This window comes from Chiloscyllium plagiosum, unplaced genomic scaffold (genome assembly GCF_037043375.1).
Source record: "Chiloscyllium plagiosum isolate Xiang-an unplaced genomic scaffold, Cpla_swu_hap1 HiC_scaffold_34, whole genome shotgun sequence".
NCBI lineage: Eukaryota > Metazoa > Chordata > Chondrichthyes > Orectolobiformes > Hemiscylliidae > Chiloscyllium > Chiloscyllium plagiosum.
In genome coordinates, this window is record NW_028270172.1 from 50,426,528 (window position 1) to 50,443,774 (window position 17,247).

The following is a 17,247-nucleotide window of genomic DNA, read 5'->3' on the forward strand; positions in this document are numbered from 1 at the left end:
ACACTTGTGGATTTATTGTGAAATGTTTAAGTTGCGAAATCTGTCAATAGGTTTTCCACTAAGATGTATCGAAATCCTATGTTCACAGGTCAATATATGTGCTGAGATTCCTAAAGCTCCAACACTAAGTATAATCTTATTGGCAATCACGTGAATAAGTTCTTAAGTTATCTGCTCACTGAGAATAAGGCTATCCTGAGAGATAATGGTTATCCTGATCAAAGCATAATTATGCAAAAATTGTCTCAAAAATTTGGACAATAGGTGGAGCCCACTAACATTTCACAATAAATCCACAAGTGGCTTTCTCCACTAATAGAACGTCTCAACTTAAAACATCAGCAACAGCAACAATGACATCCCGGCCCAATGCGGGAAGAGTGAGCGGTGAGGGAACGTCCCCGGTACCTGTGGTGTTGAGAACAGGTAGCCAAGGTCTCCCAGAGAGCGAGCTAAGTGGAAGACTTCAACTTTTAATTTTATTTTTCTAGTTTATAGTTTAAAAAGAGCTTTAAATGTTAACTATTCCTTTATTTCTTCATTTTTCTACTTATTCCATGAAGGTAATGCTTAACATTTCTAACTTTGATTCTTTCACTACTTTGTACAAATGTTTTTTGTACCTAGATACCTTTGTACATCAGATGGCACTGTGTTTGGCGACATTATACATTTTCACTATACTCCTGTACTTGAGTACATGAGACAACAAAATCGAAACCTAAATCAAGGAAAGGAAGCTCATTTGATTGCTTCAATTCAATAGTAAAATGTGGGAGCAAGATGGAGTTCATTAGGTTGCGTAAAGAAAATCTTTGATGCAGCTGCAGATTGAGACATCTACAATATTTCATCGATTTATTAGAATTGCACAAGGAATAGGAGATTTATGGCCATTCCACCAAAGACATGATTCTCATGATACCCAATGAAGTTGTTAGTTATCTATTTGGGCATACAATGTGTCATTGAAACTGAACTCAACTGTGCAAATTACTGTACTAGGTTAATAAATTCAAAGGATGCAGATTCAGATACTGGTGTCACATCTAGATAGTTAAGATATGTTGACATAACACAAGCATCAACCACTTCCTTGAGTAAATAAATTGGTAAATAAGCTAGGAATGTCTCAAGAAAACATAGACTTGCAGTTGCTCTCAATATGCAAACCTTTAACAATCATCATGAGAGGGAAGGAATTCACCACCATTTGGAAACTTATTTAATATAGATTATAACAGCTCATTTCCAGTAGGAAACCCTGGATGAATCAGGACATACAGAACCTGGTAAAAACCAGGTGTGAGGACTTAGATCAGACGACCCACTCAAATATAAGGAATCCAAGTATGACCTTCGCAGAGCTATTAAGACAGCCAAGGACCAATACTTATCCAAACTAGAGACCCAGACAGACACCCGGCGACTATGGCAAGGACTGAATGACATCACAGGTTCTAAAAAGAGACCGTGAGAAATAGCAGACGATGACACATCCCTCGAAGATCGTCTCAACACCTTCTATGCTCGCTTTGAGCAGAATTTTGGCGAAGAGGTAACACCTATTCTGATTAATCCTGACGAACGTACCCCAACAGTCACTGCATTAGAGATCAAATTAGTTTTCCATTGTGTGAATCCAAGGAAAGCGATGGGACCAGATGGTGTACCAGGCTGTGCACTCAGGGCATGCACAGACCAACTGGCAGAGGTTTTTTGGGACATCTTCAACCTCTCCCTGCAGCAGGCCACTGTCCCTGCCTGTTCTAAGAGGACCAACATCATCCCTGTGCCTAAGAAGGCTCATGCAGCATGTCTCCATGACTACTGTCCAGTGACCCTAACTTCAGTGGTCATGAAGAGCTTTGAAAGGCATTAATCATGGCATCAATCAACTCCAGCCTCCCCTCTACTCTTGACCCAGCTTGGTAAGAATCCTACTCATTGACTACAGTTCAGCCTTCAACACTATTATCCCCTCGAGACTGATTACTAAACTTAGTGATCTCAGATTAAGCCCCACTCTCTGCAACTGGACCCTCAGTTTCCTGACCACAATCAGTGAAGACTGGGGACAATGTTTCATCCTCACTAACACTCAACATTGGAGCCCCCCCAGGGGTGTGTAGTCAGACCCTGTACTCACTGTACACCCATGACTGCATCACCAAATACCAGACTAATGCCATTTACACGTTCGCTGATGACAACACCATAGTCGGTTGAATCTCAGATGGCAACGAAACAGACGGGAGGTGGAAGACGTGAAAAAATGGCGCACTGAGAACAACCTAGCTCTCAATGCCAGCAAAACCAAGGAACTCATTACTGACTTTTGGAGGGATGTTACTCTTGCGCCCCTACACATTAACAGCACAGAGGTGGAACGAATGAAGATTGACAAGCTCCTGGGAGTGGTCATCCACAACAAGCTTTCTTGGACTCTTCTTCATGTGGGCGCACTGGTTACAAAGGCCCAACAATGTCTCTTCTTCCTCAGATAGCTGAGGAAATTTGGCATGATGGCAAATACCCTTGCCAACTTTTATAGGTGCGCCATTGAGACCATTCTGTCTAATGTATCACTACCTGGTATGGCAACTGTACCATTCAAGATCGGAGACGGTTACAGAGTGGTGAACTCAGCTCGGACAATCACAAAGGTCAACCACCCATCTATCAAATCCATCTACCAGACCCGCTGTCAAGGAAAGGCCGCCAGCATTCTCAAAGATCCATCCCACCCTGGTAATGTATATCTACACGTCTACCATCGGGGAGAAGGTACAGAAGGCCTGAACAAATGCACCAGCCGGTTTCGGAACAGTTTCTACCCTACTGTTGTTAAAATACTGAATGGACTCACAAACTCTTAATATCCGCCTGTACCTGTGCTTTTGTTTTTGCCACTGTTTACCAATTATTTACTTAGCTGCGCTACTTAACTCTGTGATCAGCCAGTATTGCTTGCAAGGGAAACCTTTTCACTGTGCCTTGGTACACGTGACAATAAATTCAATTCAACCATTTGGCCAATTCATGTTATGCAGAGCCAGCCATAGATAGAATACAGCATGAAAGGGCATTACGTTTTGAATCTTGGGTAGCCCATACATGCATGGATGCACTGAACCTTGAAGATGAATCCCATCAGGTATGTATAGGTTACCACCCTAACACTCTAATTCCAACAAGTACCTCCGAAACTCGCCCTTGAATGTAGCTTTGTAGTTACGTGTAGAGGAGGTAGATCTTATAGATATAAATTTAGAATCATCATTGAGCACAACATGCATTTTTGTTGGTGTTGAGTATAACAACTCCAGTTCCTTTTCTAGTTTTACATATGTGCATCTGTCATCAGATTTTCACAAATATACAGGTCAGATCAGAGCCTCAGCATTTCTTTGGACATTGTGTTTGAACTCCTTTGTTACCAGTTATTTCATTACAAACCAAAGTTGAAACCTTGAATGAGAACAAACTTGTTTCCAGAGAGAATACATTGAGAGATTTGTTTAGCTGTATTCTACAAACTGCTTCTGATTTAGTAAATTCACAGTAGTGAATGTTTCAAATGGATATTGTTTATGACACGGTTATCTATACAAGCAATTCAATGACATTAATGGATTCAATAGAAAAAGGAAATAAATTTGCATATTTAGGACTAGTCCCAATCTGATCAATGAAAGATTTCAAACTTTTTCTCTCCTCTTGGCAATGTTTAAGTTTGGTATTAGAAGTCATTATATAGTACAGAACGGGCTGGAAATAGGGATGAGGGTGCAAATTTAGGATTTTGGTCTGCTTGTTATTTTTAAAAGGCTCCTAAATTGGCCCAATTCATTGAAAATCCGGGCTTTACTATCTTTGAGATCTTAAAATAAAACTCCCTTTAATAAATACACAAGGATGAAAACAGACACTTACTGCCTGTGGATCCTCCAATAGGAACAAACTGCAGTCTTTGCCCTGCTGACCCAACCTCCTTCTTCAGAAAGGATGGATTATAACCTCTAGATGAATTATAATCAGGATTAAAAACTTCCAGCTTTCCTGTAACAAAAGGATGAATTGTTATTGAATTATTAAACCAAATTTGACTATTGTTATAGAGACAGAGTTGTACAGTTCTATGTTCTAGTTGCCCTAAGCTGCAGTTCTTTCCAAATAATGTAAGAATTACAACCTGGCATTTGACTATCAACTTCTTATACCAAAAAAGGTATGTTGAGGATAATTAAAGCGGGAAATATTTGAATGTTGCAGTGATGTTAGATCTACCAAATTGTTACTATTGAGGCTGACAACAAAATTTTACAACTAAATATTCAGTAAATGGCAGGATCTTTAGGAACATTGATATACAGAGGGAGCTTGGGGTACAAATCCATAGTTCCCTGAAAGTGCAACACAAGTGGTAAAGAAGGCATGCACCATGCTTGCCTTCATTGGTCCAAGCATTGAATTCAAAGTTGGTGAGTTATTTTGGAGCTGTATAAGGCTTTAGTTTGGCCACATTTGGAGAATTATGTATATTTATGGTCACCACACTATAGAAAGGAAGTGGAGGCTTTGGAGAAGGTGCAAAAGAAGTTGAGAGGGATATTGCCTGGATTGCAGTGTGTTCGCTACAAGGGGAGGATGAACAAACTCTGATTGCTTTTGCTATAGCGCTGGAGGCTGAGGGGAAACCTGACAGAGTATACAAAATTATGGGATGCATAGATAGGGTGGAAAATCTGAGTCTTTTTCCTAGGGAGCAATGCCAAATATAGGGGGCATAGGTTTAAGGGAAGAAGGGGAAAGTTCAAGAGAGATGTGCAAATTTCCTGCCCACAAAATGCAGGACAAGTTCAATGTAGCCAATTAATACCCAATTAATACTTGATCTTCAGCAAAATAGTTGTAATTGGTCATTATCAGGGCTATCAAGCAGGACTTACAAAGTAATAATCTGCTCACTAATGCTTATGTTGAGTCCTGCCAGGCCTACACATCACCAGGCCTCATTTATTTAAAATTGAGTTGGGAGGTCATGTTGAGGCTATACAGGACATTGGTTAAGCCACTGTTGGAATATTGCATGCAAATCTGGTCTCCTTCCTATTGGAAAGATGTTGTGAAACTTGAAAGGGTTCTGAAAAGATTTACAAGGATGTTGCCAGGGTTGGAGGATTTGAGCTATCGGGAGAGGCTGAACAGGCTGGGGCTGTTTTCCCTGGAGCGTCGGAGGCTGAGGGGTGATCTTATAGAGGTTTACAAAATTATGGGGGGGCATGGAAAGGGTAAATAGGCAAAGTCTTTTCCCTGGAGTCAGGGAGTTCAGAACTAGAGGGCATAGGTTTAGGGTGAGAGGGGAAAGATATAAAAGAGACCTACGGGGCAACTTTTTCACACAGAGGGTGGTACATGTATGGAATGAGCTGCCAGAGGAAATGGTGGAGGCTGGTACAATTGCATCATTTAAGAGGCATTCAGATGGATATATAAAAAGGAAGGGCTTGGAGGGATATAGGCTGGGTGCTAGCAGATGGGACTAGATTGGGTTGGACTGAAGGGTCTTTTTCCATGCTGTACATCTCTATGACTCTATGATAAAAAAGCTGAATTCCAGATGTCCGGTGAGAGTAAGTACTCTTGAAATCAAGGCAATATTTAATTCAGGTCAATGGGAATGTAGAGGAATATTCTTCTCTGATTGGAGTTGAAATAACTGCAGAGAGGCCAGTATCCTGCCATCAAGTCACCCTTTATTTACTTAAGCACAGTACACGGCTGTGGCCAGCTTAGAGTCAGTCCCCAGATTCTAAATCCCCTGTTCACACTGGTTGTCTAGGGTTTTCTGCTTGGCCCAGAATAACAATCCCAGTCAAGGGCTTTGTAGTAAACAAGGTCCGCCTAGTTCTATCACCACATCCCTCCCCCTCTACTTCTGGGGATGTAGGCCTGGTCTTTTTCTTGTAGCATTTTCTGCGACGTTTTCACCCCAGGTCTGGTTCCTTTGATTTGGACTCTGACATGAGCTGAAGGTACCGGACCATAGCCCATCCTGAGTATCCCGGGAGGGTTTCCTCTTCTTCCAGTGGCAATGGTATCGCGGCTGAATCCATCTTTAACTCCGAAGTTTCCTCAACACTAGATGGAGGGGAAGAATCTATGATTTCTGACAGGCCTTTTGGCTGTTCTGAGCAGTCAGGTATGTTTTGCTTCTGTCCTGTTTGCGAGGTAACAAATTTTAGGTAATCCAAATGTTTGTTCAGGACCATCTCAACCACATGAACTTTGTATGTCATGGGATCTGACCTCAAGTCCACCTCCCCTTATATGAATACAAGGCCATTTCAATAGTTTTGGCAACAAACTTCATCCCTTGAATGAAATGATCTCTTTTGTTTAGAGGAGGTATGGCTGACGTTGGTGTTCCTGCTGCTGTTTTACATACACACAGTACCCAACCCCCCTCCTGCCCAAACTGGGAGTATCAAGTTTAACCTGGTGTGGACTGTTCTCCCCGTCAGCAACTCTGCTGGAGCTATGACTGTTGTTGAGTGAGAGGTGGTCCTATAATTGAACAGGAACTGGGATAGTTTGGTAGAATGACACTGTATGCTGCTTCTTTAAGCCTGCCTTCAATGTTTAGATTTTTCTTTGTCAGACCATTTGACGATGTGTGCCAAATGCCATTCATTCAACGTCCCATTGACTGCGACCAATACTTCTGGGAATCCATGTATTGCAAACAGTGCTCGCAGTTTCTCAACTGTCAGAGTTTGCTGTACGACTTTATGCATACCCAGCCATTTTGAATGAGCATCCACAATGACCAGGAATATCAAGCCCATGAAAGGACCAGCATTGTCAACATGTAACTGAGTCCAGTGTTTACCCGGCCATTCTCACAAATGTGGTGCCGCTGTTGGTGGCAATTTTTGTCCCTGTTGGCACTCTGGGCACTGCCCCACCAATGCAGTTATGTGGGCATCTAACCCTGGCCATCAGACGTAGCTTCCTGCTAGCATCTTCATCTTGGAAGTGGCTGGATGACCCTGATGGAGTTCATGGAGGAGAAAGTGAGGACTGCAGATGCTGGAGATCAGAGCTGAAAATGTGTTGCTGGAAAAGCACAGCAGGTCAGGCAGCATCCAAGGAACAGGAGAATCACGTTTCGGGCATGAACCTGTTCCTTGGATGCTGCCTGACCTGCTGTGCTTTTCCAGCAACACATTTTCAGCCCTGATGGAGTTCAGCCAGTATCTGGTGGTGACCTTTACTCAGGACAATCACTCTTGCTCCCCAAAGTAATATGCTGTCGTCGACGGTGATCTGGTCTCAGTAGGATTTCAGTCCTGATCGCGATGGCCCTCCTGGTCCTCTCCATTACCCCAGCTTTTATAGTTTTACTAGGACTGGATTCTTTAACGGCAGTAGTCGGATATTGTTAGCAGTGACCGGAAGGGTGCCAAAGAAGTTTCAAACCAGAATGGATTCTTTGAGGACAGGCACCAAGAGGGAGTATCTGCCAGTGGGATGTGGTGCAACCCTTCTTCATTAGCTGCTTAGCGTCCTGGACAGTGCTCTAGCTTGTTCTTGTATGTGCTGAGAATAAGGGCGCACTGCTGAATTCAACCAGAAGCTACAGGTGGCACTGCCTTGTCTTCCTTCAGTAGCCCTAGCAGGGGTTTTATGATCTGTGACTATGACAAAGTGCAGTCCATAAGAGATATTGGCGGAGCTTTCTCACACCAAACATAACTGCCAAACTTTCTTTTTCTATCTGGGCACATTTGCATTCAGCATCAGCCAAAGTCCAGGAAGCATATGCTTCCATTGGGCCACCAGTGAGCTAACATTACCCAGATACTGTACATTACCCAGAGGCTACACATGTCAGCACTACTTCTAACTTCAGATCATAGTGGGCCAACATCTTAGATGACGATAGTTGCTTTTTCACTTCTTGGCTTCTTCTTGGCTACACAACCAACCATTTCCAAGGTTGACCTTTTTTCAATTGCAGGATTAAGGGTTACAAGATGAGGCTAGGTTATGTATGAATATCCAGTAATAATTCATTAACCCATGGAAAGACCAAAGCTCCGGTACAGAAGTGGAAGCTGGGACTCCTTTGATCACTTTATCTTCCAATGGGTGTAACCCAGTTTTGTTGACTCTGTAACCCAGGTAGGTCACTTGGGGCACCTGGAACACACATTTTTCCCTTCTAAGGCATACGCCTGCCTGGGAGAAAGGTTTAAGCACTGTGTCCAAGTTCTCCAAGCCATCTTCCCAGTTATTAATGCATCATCCAGATAAATGGCAATCTGGGGTAGCCCATGTAAAATATTCTTCCATGGTCCATGGAAAAGGGTGCAGGCAGATGGTAGTCTTATATATTGGAATGAACCTTTATGGGTGTTAATTGTGACATATTTCTGGGACTCCTCATCCAGTCACAATTGCAGGTAGGTATGGCTCATGTCCAGTTGTGAAGGACAGTGCCCCCATCAACTTTACGTACAAGTCCTCAATGTGGGGGATTGGGTATTTATCCAGCTGTGAGAAGTGGTTTACCATTTACTTAAAATCCCTACAAAGGCAAACTGATCCATTAGGGCTTCACAATCAGTATGACTGGTACTACCCTTTTTGTAAACTGCACTGGTTGATAATTCCTTCACTCTCCTGCCTCCTGGTTTCCACTTCTACTTTTGCCTGCAAGACAAATGGTACTGGGTAGGCCTTGAAAATCACGGAATTGCTTCCTGGTCAACAAGTGGCTTTGGTGTTTGATAGTCCCAAGGTCTTTCTGAAAAACTTGGGCAGTTCACTTGGACTTCACTCAGGCAGCCATTTTCTAACTGAGAAATGTTGAGACAATCTAGGCGAATCTTTCTCAGCCAATTCCACTCCAATAGGCTTGGGCCTGAGCATCTTACTACCATCTGTGGTAACGGCACCAACTACTTCTCATAGGACATCAAAACTGAATTTGTATCCTTCATTTGCAATGGTTCTCCAATGTATGTTCTCAGTCTGGGTAAGGTCTTGCGCAAACTTAAGGGTTGGAGACCTGAGTGAATCTTGTTAAAGATGGCTTCTGCAACCACAAAAACAGATGTGCCAGTCTCAACCTCAATTGGAACTGGGTGACCATTTCACAAAAAAATTAATTTTAATTGATTATGATTTGGATGTTATTCAGAAATTTAATTGTTTCAACCCACATGTGAGGGGTCTTTCCAAGGTGTGCACTCTCGTGGCTACCAGCCTACAAGTTTTCTTACTCAAGCCAGGCCTTGTAGGACTCCTTTGCTGTCTTGTGTCCAATACTGGCAGCAACTGCAGTGGCTTGCCAGCCCAGATCCTGAAGAACTTTGGCTGATGCTCAGCTTTGTTGTGGGTTTCTGCTGTGGGCTGGCCTAGGGTCCCTCTGCTCACGATGCCCTACGTGAGGTTCTGCGAGTGCCTATACCAAAGTGGTGTTCCCCAAGCTCATTTGGACAGGTGAGGGGGTCCACTTCCATTGGGATGCCCTGTAGTTCCCATCCCCACTCGTTACATTTTCTAATGACAAAGCCAATGCCTGTTTGAAGTCCAGTGTGCTTCAGGTAATAGACACTTCTGCAAGGTTATGTCATTAATCCCACATACAAAATGGTTTCTTAGCATCTCATTCAGGCCTCTGCCAGTCGCTATAACCTGATCAAGAATTCTGATACGAATTCTCCCAGTTCTCGAACAGCTGAATAAAACAAATAGCTTTTCAGAATTGGAGGTGGTTTGGGGTCACAATATTCCTTAACCAACTCAGTCAACACTTGGAAGGTTCTAGTGTTTTGTGCCTCTGGGAAAGTTAGGCCCCTTATAACTGAAAATGCTACAGATTCGCAAGCAGCCGGAAGGATTACTCATAGTCTTTCATCTGCCCTACTGTCATTAGCCTGGGTAAAATATGCATTATTTCCACACATTGCGCCCAGTCTTTGACAGCAGGATCAAACAAGGCAAGCTTCCCAACTAAAGGCCTGATGCCAGAAATTCTTATCCCAACTCCAAGATGACAGTTGTGAGCAAATGTTCTTCAGGCACATACTGCTGTCTCCCATTGTCAATGAAATAACTGCACAGAGATCAGCCAGCTTGGAGTCAGCCCCTTGAACGGAGGAGATTCTGAATCCCCTGTTATCCCCTATTTATATTCAAAGTCCACAAAAGGTTACAACACATAATAACATCACCATGCAGCAAAGAAACAAATGCCAAAATAGGACAACCCAAATCTCAATGTAAACAATAATGTAAAATGTACATAAACTGGAATGAAAGTATTACACAGGTCATTTTCTCCTTTCAGAAAAAGTACTGTAATAAACTAAATACATTGCATAAAAACATTGTAAAACATCCCCTAGAGATAAAAGGCTGAGCAGTAAGGCAACGTCCACAACACACAACAACAGACACTGTGCCTCAGAGCATAGATAATATAAAGCTCAAAAAATATAAAGCATTCCATAAGATCCCATCTCATCTTAAGCAGTAATACAGAACAGTAAAACACACACAACCCACAGGGCTGGCTTTCAGCTGCCCTACCCCCTGACCTGCTTCATGCTGCCTGGCTATTGGTTAATTCAGCTCCATATGGGAATACACAGAAAGCACGGTGCACACACATGGGTAAAGTCCACTCACAAAGGCAGATTCCACTCTTGGAGGCATGGTCCACACACGGAGGGTCAGTCTATGCATGAGGGCAGCAGCACAAAGACTGGGTCTTGTCACAAGTTATCCTTTAAGTCATAATTCTCCACAGTAACACTGTGGTCAACCAGCTTGGAGGTCAGTTGCCTGAACTGAGCAGATTCTAAATCCCCTACTACCTTCTGGCTCTTGGTCCACCCCTACACACTGTCTGGCTCTCACCTGCCACTACGGCCCCTCAGACCACCCCGACACACCTTCCAGCTACCTCTGGGACAGCCAGTCCCGTTCCCTCCTTGGGATGGTGATATTCAGGATGGTCTACTCATCCTCTGACTCTCAGGGTGACAGCATTCAGGATCACCTATGAACCTTCTGGTTTTTGGAACAACCTACTCATCATCTGGCTCACAGTAAGGCCTGCCAGACCCAGAGACACACAAAAAATAGTGCGGGTAATAAAACCAACCATCAAAAAAGTTAAGCTTGTTACCAAAGCAAAGTCCATGCGCAAGGGCACAGTCCATGCCCAAAGGCAGAGTCCACGCCAGAATGTAGTGAATGCACCCCTCACTGCGCACACACAGGTATTCAGTCTCTACAGAGGCCTGGTCCATCACAGAGGCCCAGGCGCACTCACAGGGAGACAGTCCATTTGTAAAGATGTAGTTGACTCAGAGGAGCTCAGTCCAAACACATGACACTACAAAAGAAAGCCCAGACACATGATGCAAAGGCCAAGCCCTCTCACAAAATCATCATAGTCCTTACTCAAAAAACAAAAAGACTAACGCAGGCTGCAACCGGCCATTGAAATAACACAAAACAATGAGAACTAAAATACAACAGTACACACAGGCTGTGGAGCCAGTCAGCTCAGAAATCAGTTCTCAAAAAAGAATAATAGTAACACACTGGCTGTGGCCATCCAACAAACAGTCAACAGTGAACAATAAACAGCAATTTACAGGGGAAAGGGGCGGCAAGGCCAAACCCCAAACCCCACCATACAACCAATTCATAGGGAAATGAGGGTGAACCCCAAATCACACCTTAACTTACCAAAGAGGAAACGGTTGACGCAAACACATACAAAACAGTCCAATCAGCTGAACAATAAAACTGTGCATATTACACAGGGGACATCAAATGGTGCAAAATACAAACAAACATTTAATAATCAACAACAAGCAGTAGTTTCCAAGAAACAGCAAATTACAAGAGAAAGGGACAGCAAGGCCAAACCATCTAAACCCCACCATATAACCAATTAGCAGGGAAATAAGGATGAACCTCAAATCCTACCTTATCTTATCAAAATGGAAACAGTAGACACAAGCATATAAAACAGTCCAATCAACTGAACAATAAAATAGTGCATATTACACAGACATCCCCTGTTTATATTTATTTGTTTTAACATGTTAACAGTTTATTAGAAAGATATAGTAGGCTTAAAAAGATTCCATTGCATTTGAAATAAATCAAGGTTTAGCTTGTCCTGAGCAGATTTCACAAAATACATCCTAAAGTTAATGTATTAACATTTTCTTCAAACTTGGATTTGTACTCAAGACACTGCAAATATACTTGATCATCTAAATGTACAGCCACTCAAGATCCACAAGCGACAACGTATAGCTTTATCACTCTTCATACTAACAGATGTAGAAACTCAAGGGTCAACCAATATCATTAACAGTTTTAACGAATTATTAGGCATGAAGCCACTTGGGAAAAAAAACTTTAAAACCTCAGCATCCTAACTAAGGTGACTTTATTGATACAGAAGACATTTCAATGCTAGATTTACACTACAAGGTTTAGCATTAGTCAATACAAACTCCGATCACTATAAATTTTTTTTTGCAAAGTCCTGGAAAATTGGTATCTGTACATAATGGCAGATTATTGTACTGCACTGATAAGTAATTTTGTCCAATACTCTAATATGCATCGACCCCCAAGAAAAGCATTTAAAACAGGTTGAAAGCGAATTGAAAGATACATCACTGTCCTCGTTTATACTGGTCAGCCAGGGCTTCCTGATAGGCCTGGGTTAACAACCCCAATCAAGGACCTCACAGTCAACAAGGTCCGCCTGGTTCCAATCAATGCAGGAGTCATAAGGAACATACACACTCACTTCACCACTGATGCATGATGTCAGAAGTTTGCATTATATAAAAGATGCTTTGCAGCAACTCACTAGGGATCCTTCAACAGCGCTTTCCTATGACCTGTATCACTTTGAAGGACAAGGACAGCAGTATAACACTAGTTTCTGTTCAATTCTGGTATTAATTGAGGTTACCATGAAGGACTCTCTTGAACAATTGTCCACATTCTCGGGTTGATGCCAGCGTTATAGTTATTCTGGAACACCTTGGCTAGGCATGTGGCTAGTTCTGATGCTCAATCTTCAGCCCCACTGCCAGAAAGTTGTCATGGTCCATTATTTTTGCAATATCCCGTCCCTTAAGCCATTTCTTGATATCACATAGAGTGAATCTGAAGATTGGCACTGGTGATGCTAGGGACCTCATGTGGAGGCCAAGATGGATTTTCCACTTTGCATTGGCTGAAGATGGTTGTCGTTCCCTCTGATGTGTTTGGATCCCCAATCATATATTCTGGAGCCTCCTCCTGCTCTTGGAACTTTAGTTGGGACCACTTCACAACTTTATGTAGCGGGACTGAAGAATTTTGATTAGATCCTTTGGTTGTGATATCATTTAGCTCTTGTTATTGCATGCTGCCTCTGCCTCTTGTGATGCAAGTGGTCAACCCTGTCGCTTCACCAGGCTGAAATGTCATTCTTAGGTGTTCTGGTGACAAATCAAGCATGCTCTTCTGCATTCTTCCTTGAACTAAATTCTTCTGATAACTTTGTGGGCGGCACGGTGGCCCAGTGGTTAGCACTGCTGACTCACAGCGCCAAAGACCCGGGTTCAATTCCCGCCTCAGGCGACTGACTGTGTGGAGTTTGCACGTTCTCCCTGTGTCTGCGTAGGTTTCCTCCAGGTGCTCCGGTTTCCTTCCACAGTCCAAAGATGTGCAGGTTAGGTGAATTGGCCATGCTAAATTGCCCGTAGTGTTAGGTTAGGGGTATGGGTGGGTTGCGCTTCGGCGGGGCGGTGCGGACTTGATGGACCGAAGGGCCTGTTTCCACACTGTAAGTAATCTAATGTAAGTAATCTAATCTTAAAAAAAACTTATGACCATTTGGGGATAATATTTTTTGATACAGCAATCTGCTATATTCTGTAGGATCTGCTTGAAAGGATGGCAGGATGCTTTCAAAAAGAAATTGGTTGAATATTTGACAGGGAAAAACATGGCAAAGATTTTGGGACCAATTGGATTTCTCTTTCAAATATCAATGCAGTCACAGTGGATAGAAATACATTCTTTGGTGCTGTATCATTTTAAAATTGTCAATGTTGATTTCAATTAAACAACTAATATGCTGCCATCTTGTTTACCTGCATGAACCCTTCCAATAGAAAACTCTCCACCAATAATTCCATGTGCCCTGCTGGTATCTTTGTTTGCTATAACTGATGTATTCTTGGGATGCACTCCTGAAAAAAGAAATTAACAATTTATTTATAATACAGAAAGGAATGTGATATCTTTTTAAAAACTTTGTAAAGCCACACTGATCTATATTGCGTTCATGCTGGTCCCAAATAATCACCTACCTTCTAACCCCATGTTCCAGTACTTGGATCATAGCCTTATTTGGCATCACAAGTGCACAGCTAAATACTTCTTAAATGTTTTCTGCCTCTCCACTTTTATACAAATGAATTCCAGATTCCTACTACTCTCTGGCTGAAAATGCTTTTCCTCACATCTCCTGCTCCTTAACTTAAATCTATATCCCCTTGACATTGATTCCTCCATCAAGGGAAAATTCTCTTCCTGTCTATGCTATCTGTGCTCCTCATAATTATATACATCTCAATCACGTTCCCTCTGAATCTCCTCTGCTCTCTTCAATCTGTCCAATCTCTCTTCCATAGCTGAAACTCTCTCGCCAAGGAAATATCCTGTTAAATTTCATCTGCATCCTCTCCAGTGCTATCAGATCCCTCCAATAATATGGATTCCCGAAGTATACACAACACTGTAGTTTTGACCTTGCCAATGTTCCATCATAACCTCCCTGCTCTTAAACTCTATGCCTCAATTAATAAAAGCAACAATTCCATACACTGCCTTAACCCACTTTATCCAACATTTCTAGGCCACCTACAGCAACCAACCTCACCGCCCCGTGGCTGAAAATTTTAACTCCTCCTCCCACTCCACCAAGGACATGCAGGTCATGTGCCTCCTCCATCACCTAACCCTGACCACTCAACACCTGGAGGAAGAATGCCTAATTTTCTTTGGCACCACCCCCTTGACAGGTCCTACCTGTCCATCTTCCTTCCTTCCCACCCATCAGCTCCACCCTCCCTTCCGATCTATTACTTCCACCTGCACCTTCATCTACTTATCACATTCCCAGCACCCCCCCCTCCATTTATGTTTCAGCCCTCGACCCACAAGCCTCACTCCTGATGAAGGGCTCTGGCCCGAAATGTTGATTCTCCTGCTCCTCAGATGCTGCCTGACCGGCTGTGCTTTTCCAGTTCCACATTCTTGACTCTGATCTCCAGCATCTGCAGTTCTCACTTTCTTTAACTTAAGGGGCTGGTTTATCTGATCCTCAGCGCTTCCCAGAGTCCAACCATTCATCCTGTATTCTCTTGTTTTGTTTTTCCTGCCCAAGTTCATCACCTCATGTTAATCCAAATTGAATTTCATAATGGAAGAGCATGGCTTGATTAAATGCAGTCAACACGGCTTTGTGAGGGGCAGGTCATGCCTCACAAACCTTATAGAGTTCTTTGAGGATGTGACTAGAAACGTTGATGAGGGTCGAGCTGTGGATGTGGTGAATGTGGATTTCAGCAAGGCATTTGATAAGGTTCCCCATGGTAGGCTCATTCAGAAGGTCAGGAGGAATGGGATTCAGGGGAACATAGCTGTCTGGATACAGAATTGGCTGGCCAACAGAAGACAGCGAGTGGTAGTAGAAGGAAAATATTCTGCCAGGAAGTCAGTGGTGAGTGGTGTTCCACAGGGTTCTGTCCTTGGGCCTCTACTGTTTGTAATTTTTATTAATGACTTGGATGGGGGGATTGAAGGATGGGTCAGCAAGATTGCAGACGACACCAAGGTTGGAGGTGTCATTGACAGTATAGAAGGCTGTTGTAGGCTGCAGCGTGACATTGACAGGTTGCAGAGATGGGCTGAGAGGTGGCAGATGGAGTTCAACCTGGATAAATGCAAGGTGGTGCATTTTGGAAGGTCGAATTTGAAAGCTGAGTACAGGATTAAGGATAGGGTTCTTGGCGGTGTGGAGGAACAGAGGGGTCTTGGGGTGCAGGTACACAGATCCCTTAAAATGGCCACCAAAGTGGACAGGGTTGTTAAGAAAGCGTATGGTGTTTTGGTTTTCATTAACAGGGGAATTGAGTTTAAGAGTCGTGAGATCTTATTGCAGCTCTATAAAACTTTGGTGAGACCGCACTTGGAATACTGCGTCCAGTTCTGGTCGCCCTATTATAGGATAGATGTGGATGCGTTGGAGAGGGTTCAGAGGAGGTTTACCAGGATGCTGCCTGGACTGGAAGGCTTATCTTATGAAGAGAGGTTGACTGAGCTCAGACTTTTTTCATTGGAGAAAAGGAGGAGGAGAGGGGACCTAATTGAGGTATACAAGATAATGAGAGGCATAGATAGAGTCGATAGCCAGAGACTATTTCCCAGGGCAGAAATGGCTAACACGAGGGGTCATAGTTTTAAGTTGGTTGGAGGAAAGTATAGAAGGGATGTCAGAGGCAGGTTCTTTACACAGAGTTGTGAGAGCATGGAATGCATTGCCAGCAGCAGTTGTGGAAGCAAGGTCATTAGGGACGTTTAAGAGACTGCTGGACATGCATATGATCACAGAAATTTGAGGGTGCATACATGAGGATAAATGGTCGACACAACATCATGGGCTGAAGGGCCTGTTCTGTGCTGTACTGTTCTATGTTCTATTTGCCACTGGTTAGCCCAGCTGACTAGCTACATTCTCTTCCAGTCTAAGGCTATCATTCTCACTATTTATACCCCACCAATTTTTGTATTGTCTGCAAGCATAGTGACCAACCCTTCTCCATTCAAGACTAAGACAATTATTTAAACCACAAACAGCATGGGTCCTAAAACTGACCCCTGTGAGAGCCCAGTAGACACAGATTTTCAGTTGAGAAAACACTCCTCAACCATTGCCCTATACTTCATTAAGCCATATGGATCCACTTTGCCAAATTTCCTTGGATCCCATGAGCTTTTGTCTTTGCTATCAGTCTCCCATGAGGGACTTTATCAGAAGACTTGCTGAAGTCCAAGTACACTACATCAAAAGCATTGCTCTCATCTACATCCCTAGTCACCTGTTCAAAGAATTCAATCAAGTTGGTCAGACATGAC

At 43.1% G+C, this 17,247-nt stretch overlaps 1 protein-coding gene across 1 annotated transcript in view; it reads right to left on the bottom strand.

Moving 5' to 3' along the window:
• mak (male germ cell-associated kinase) overlaps nucleotides 1–17,247 on the bottom strand; it is a 220,107-nt gene that overhangs the window by 13,877 nt on the left and 188,983 nt on the right. The window contains exons 12-13 of the mRNA XM_043719022.2: nucleotides 14,199–14,297; nucleotides 3,937–4,062 (exon numbers count right to left, since the gene is read on the bottom strand). Coding sequence (XP_043574957.1) covers nucleotides 3,937–4,062; nucleotides 14,199–14,297 — 225 coding nt within the window. The remainder of the gene's footprint in view (nucleotides 1–3,936; nucleotides 4,063–14,198; nucleotides 14,298–17,247) is intronic.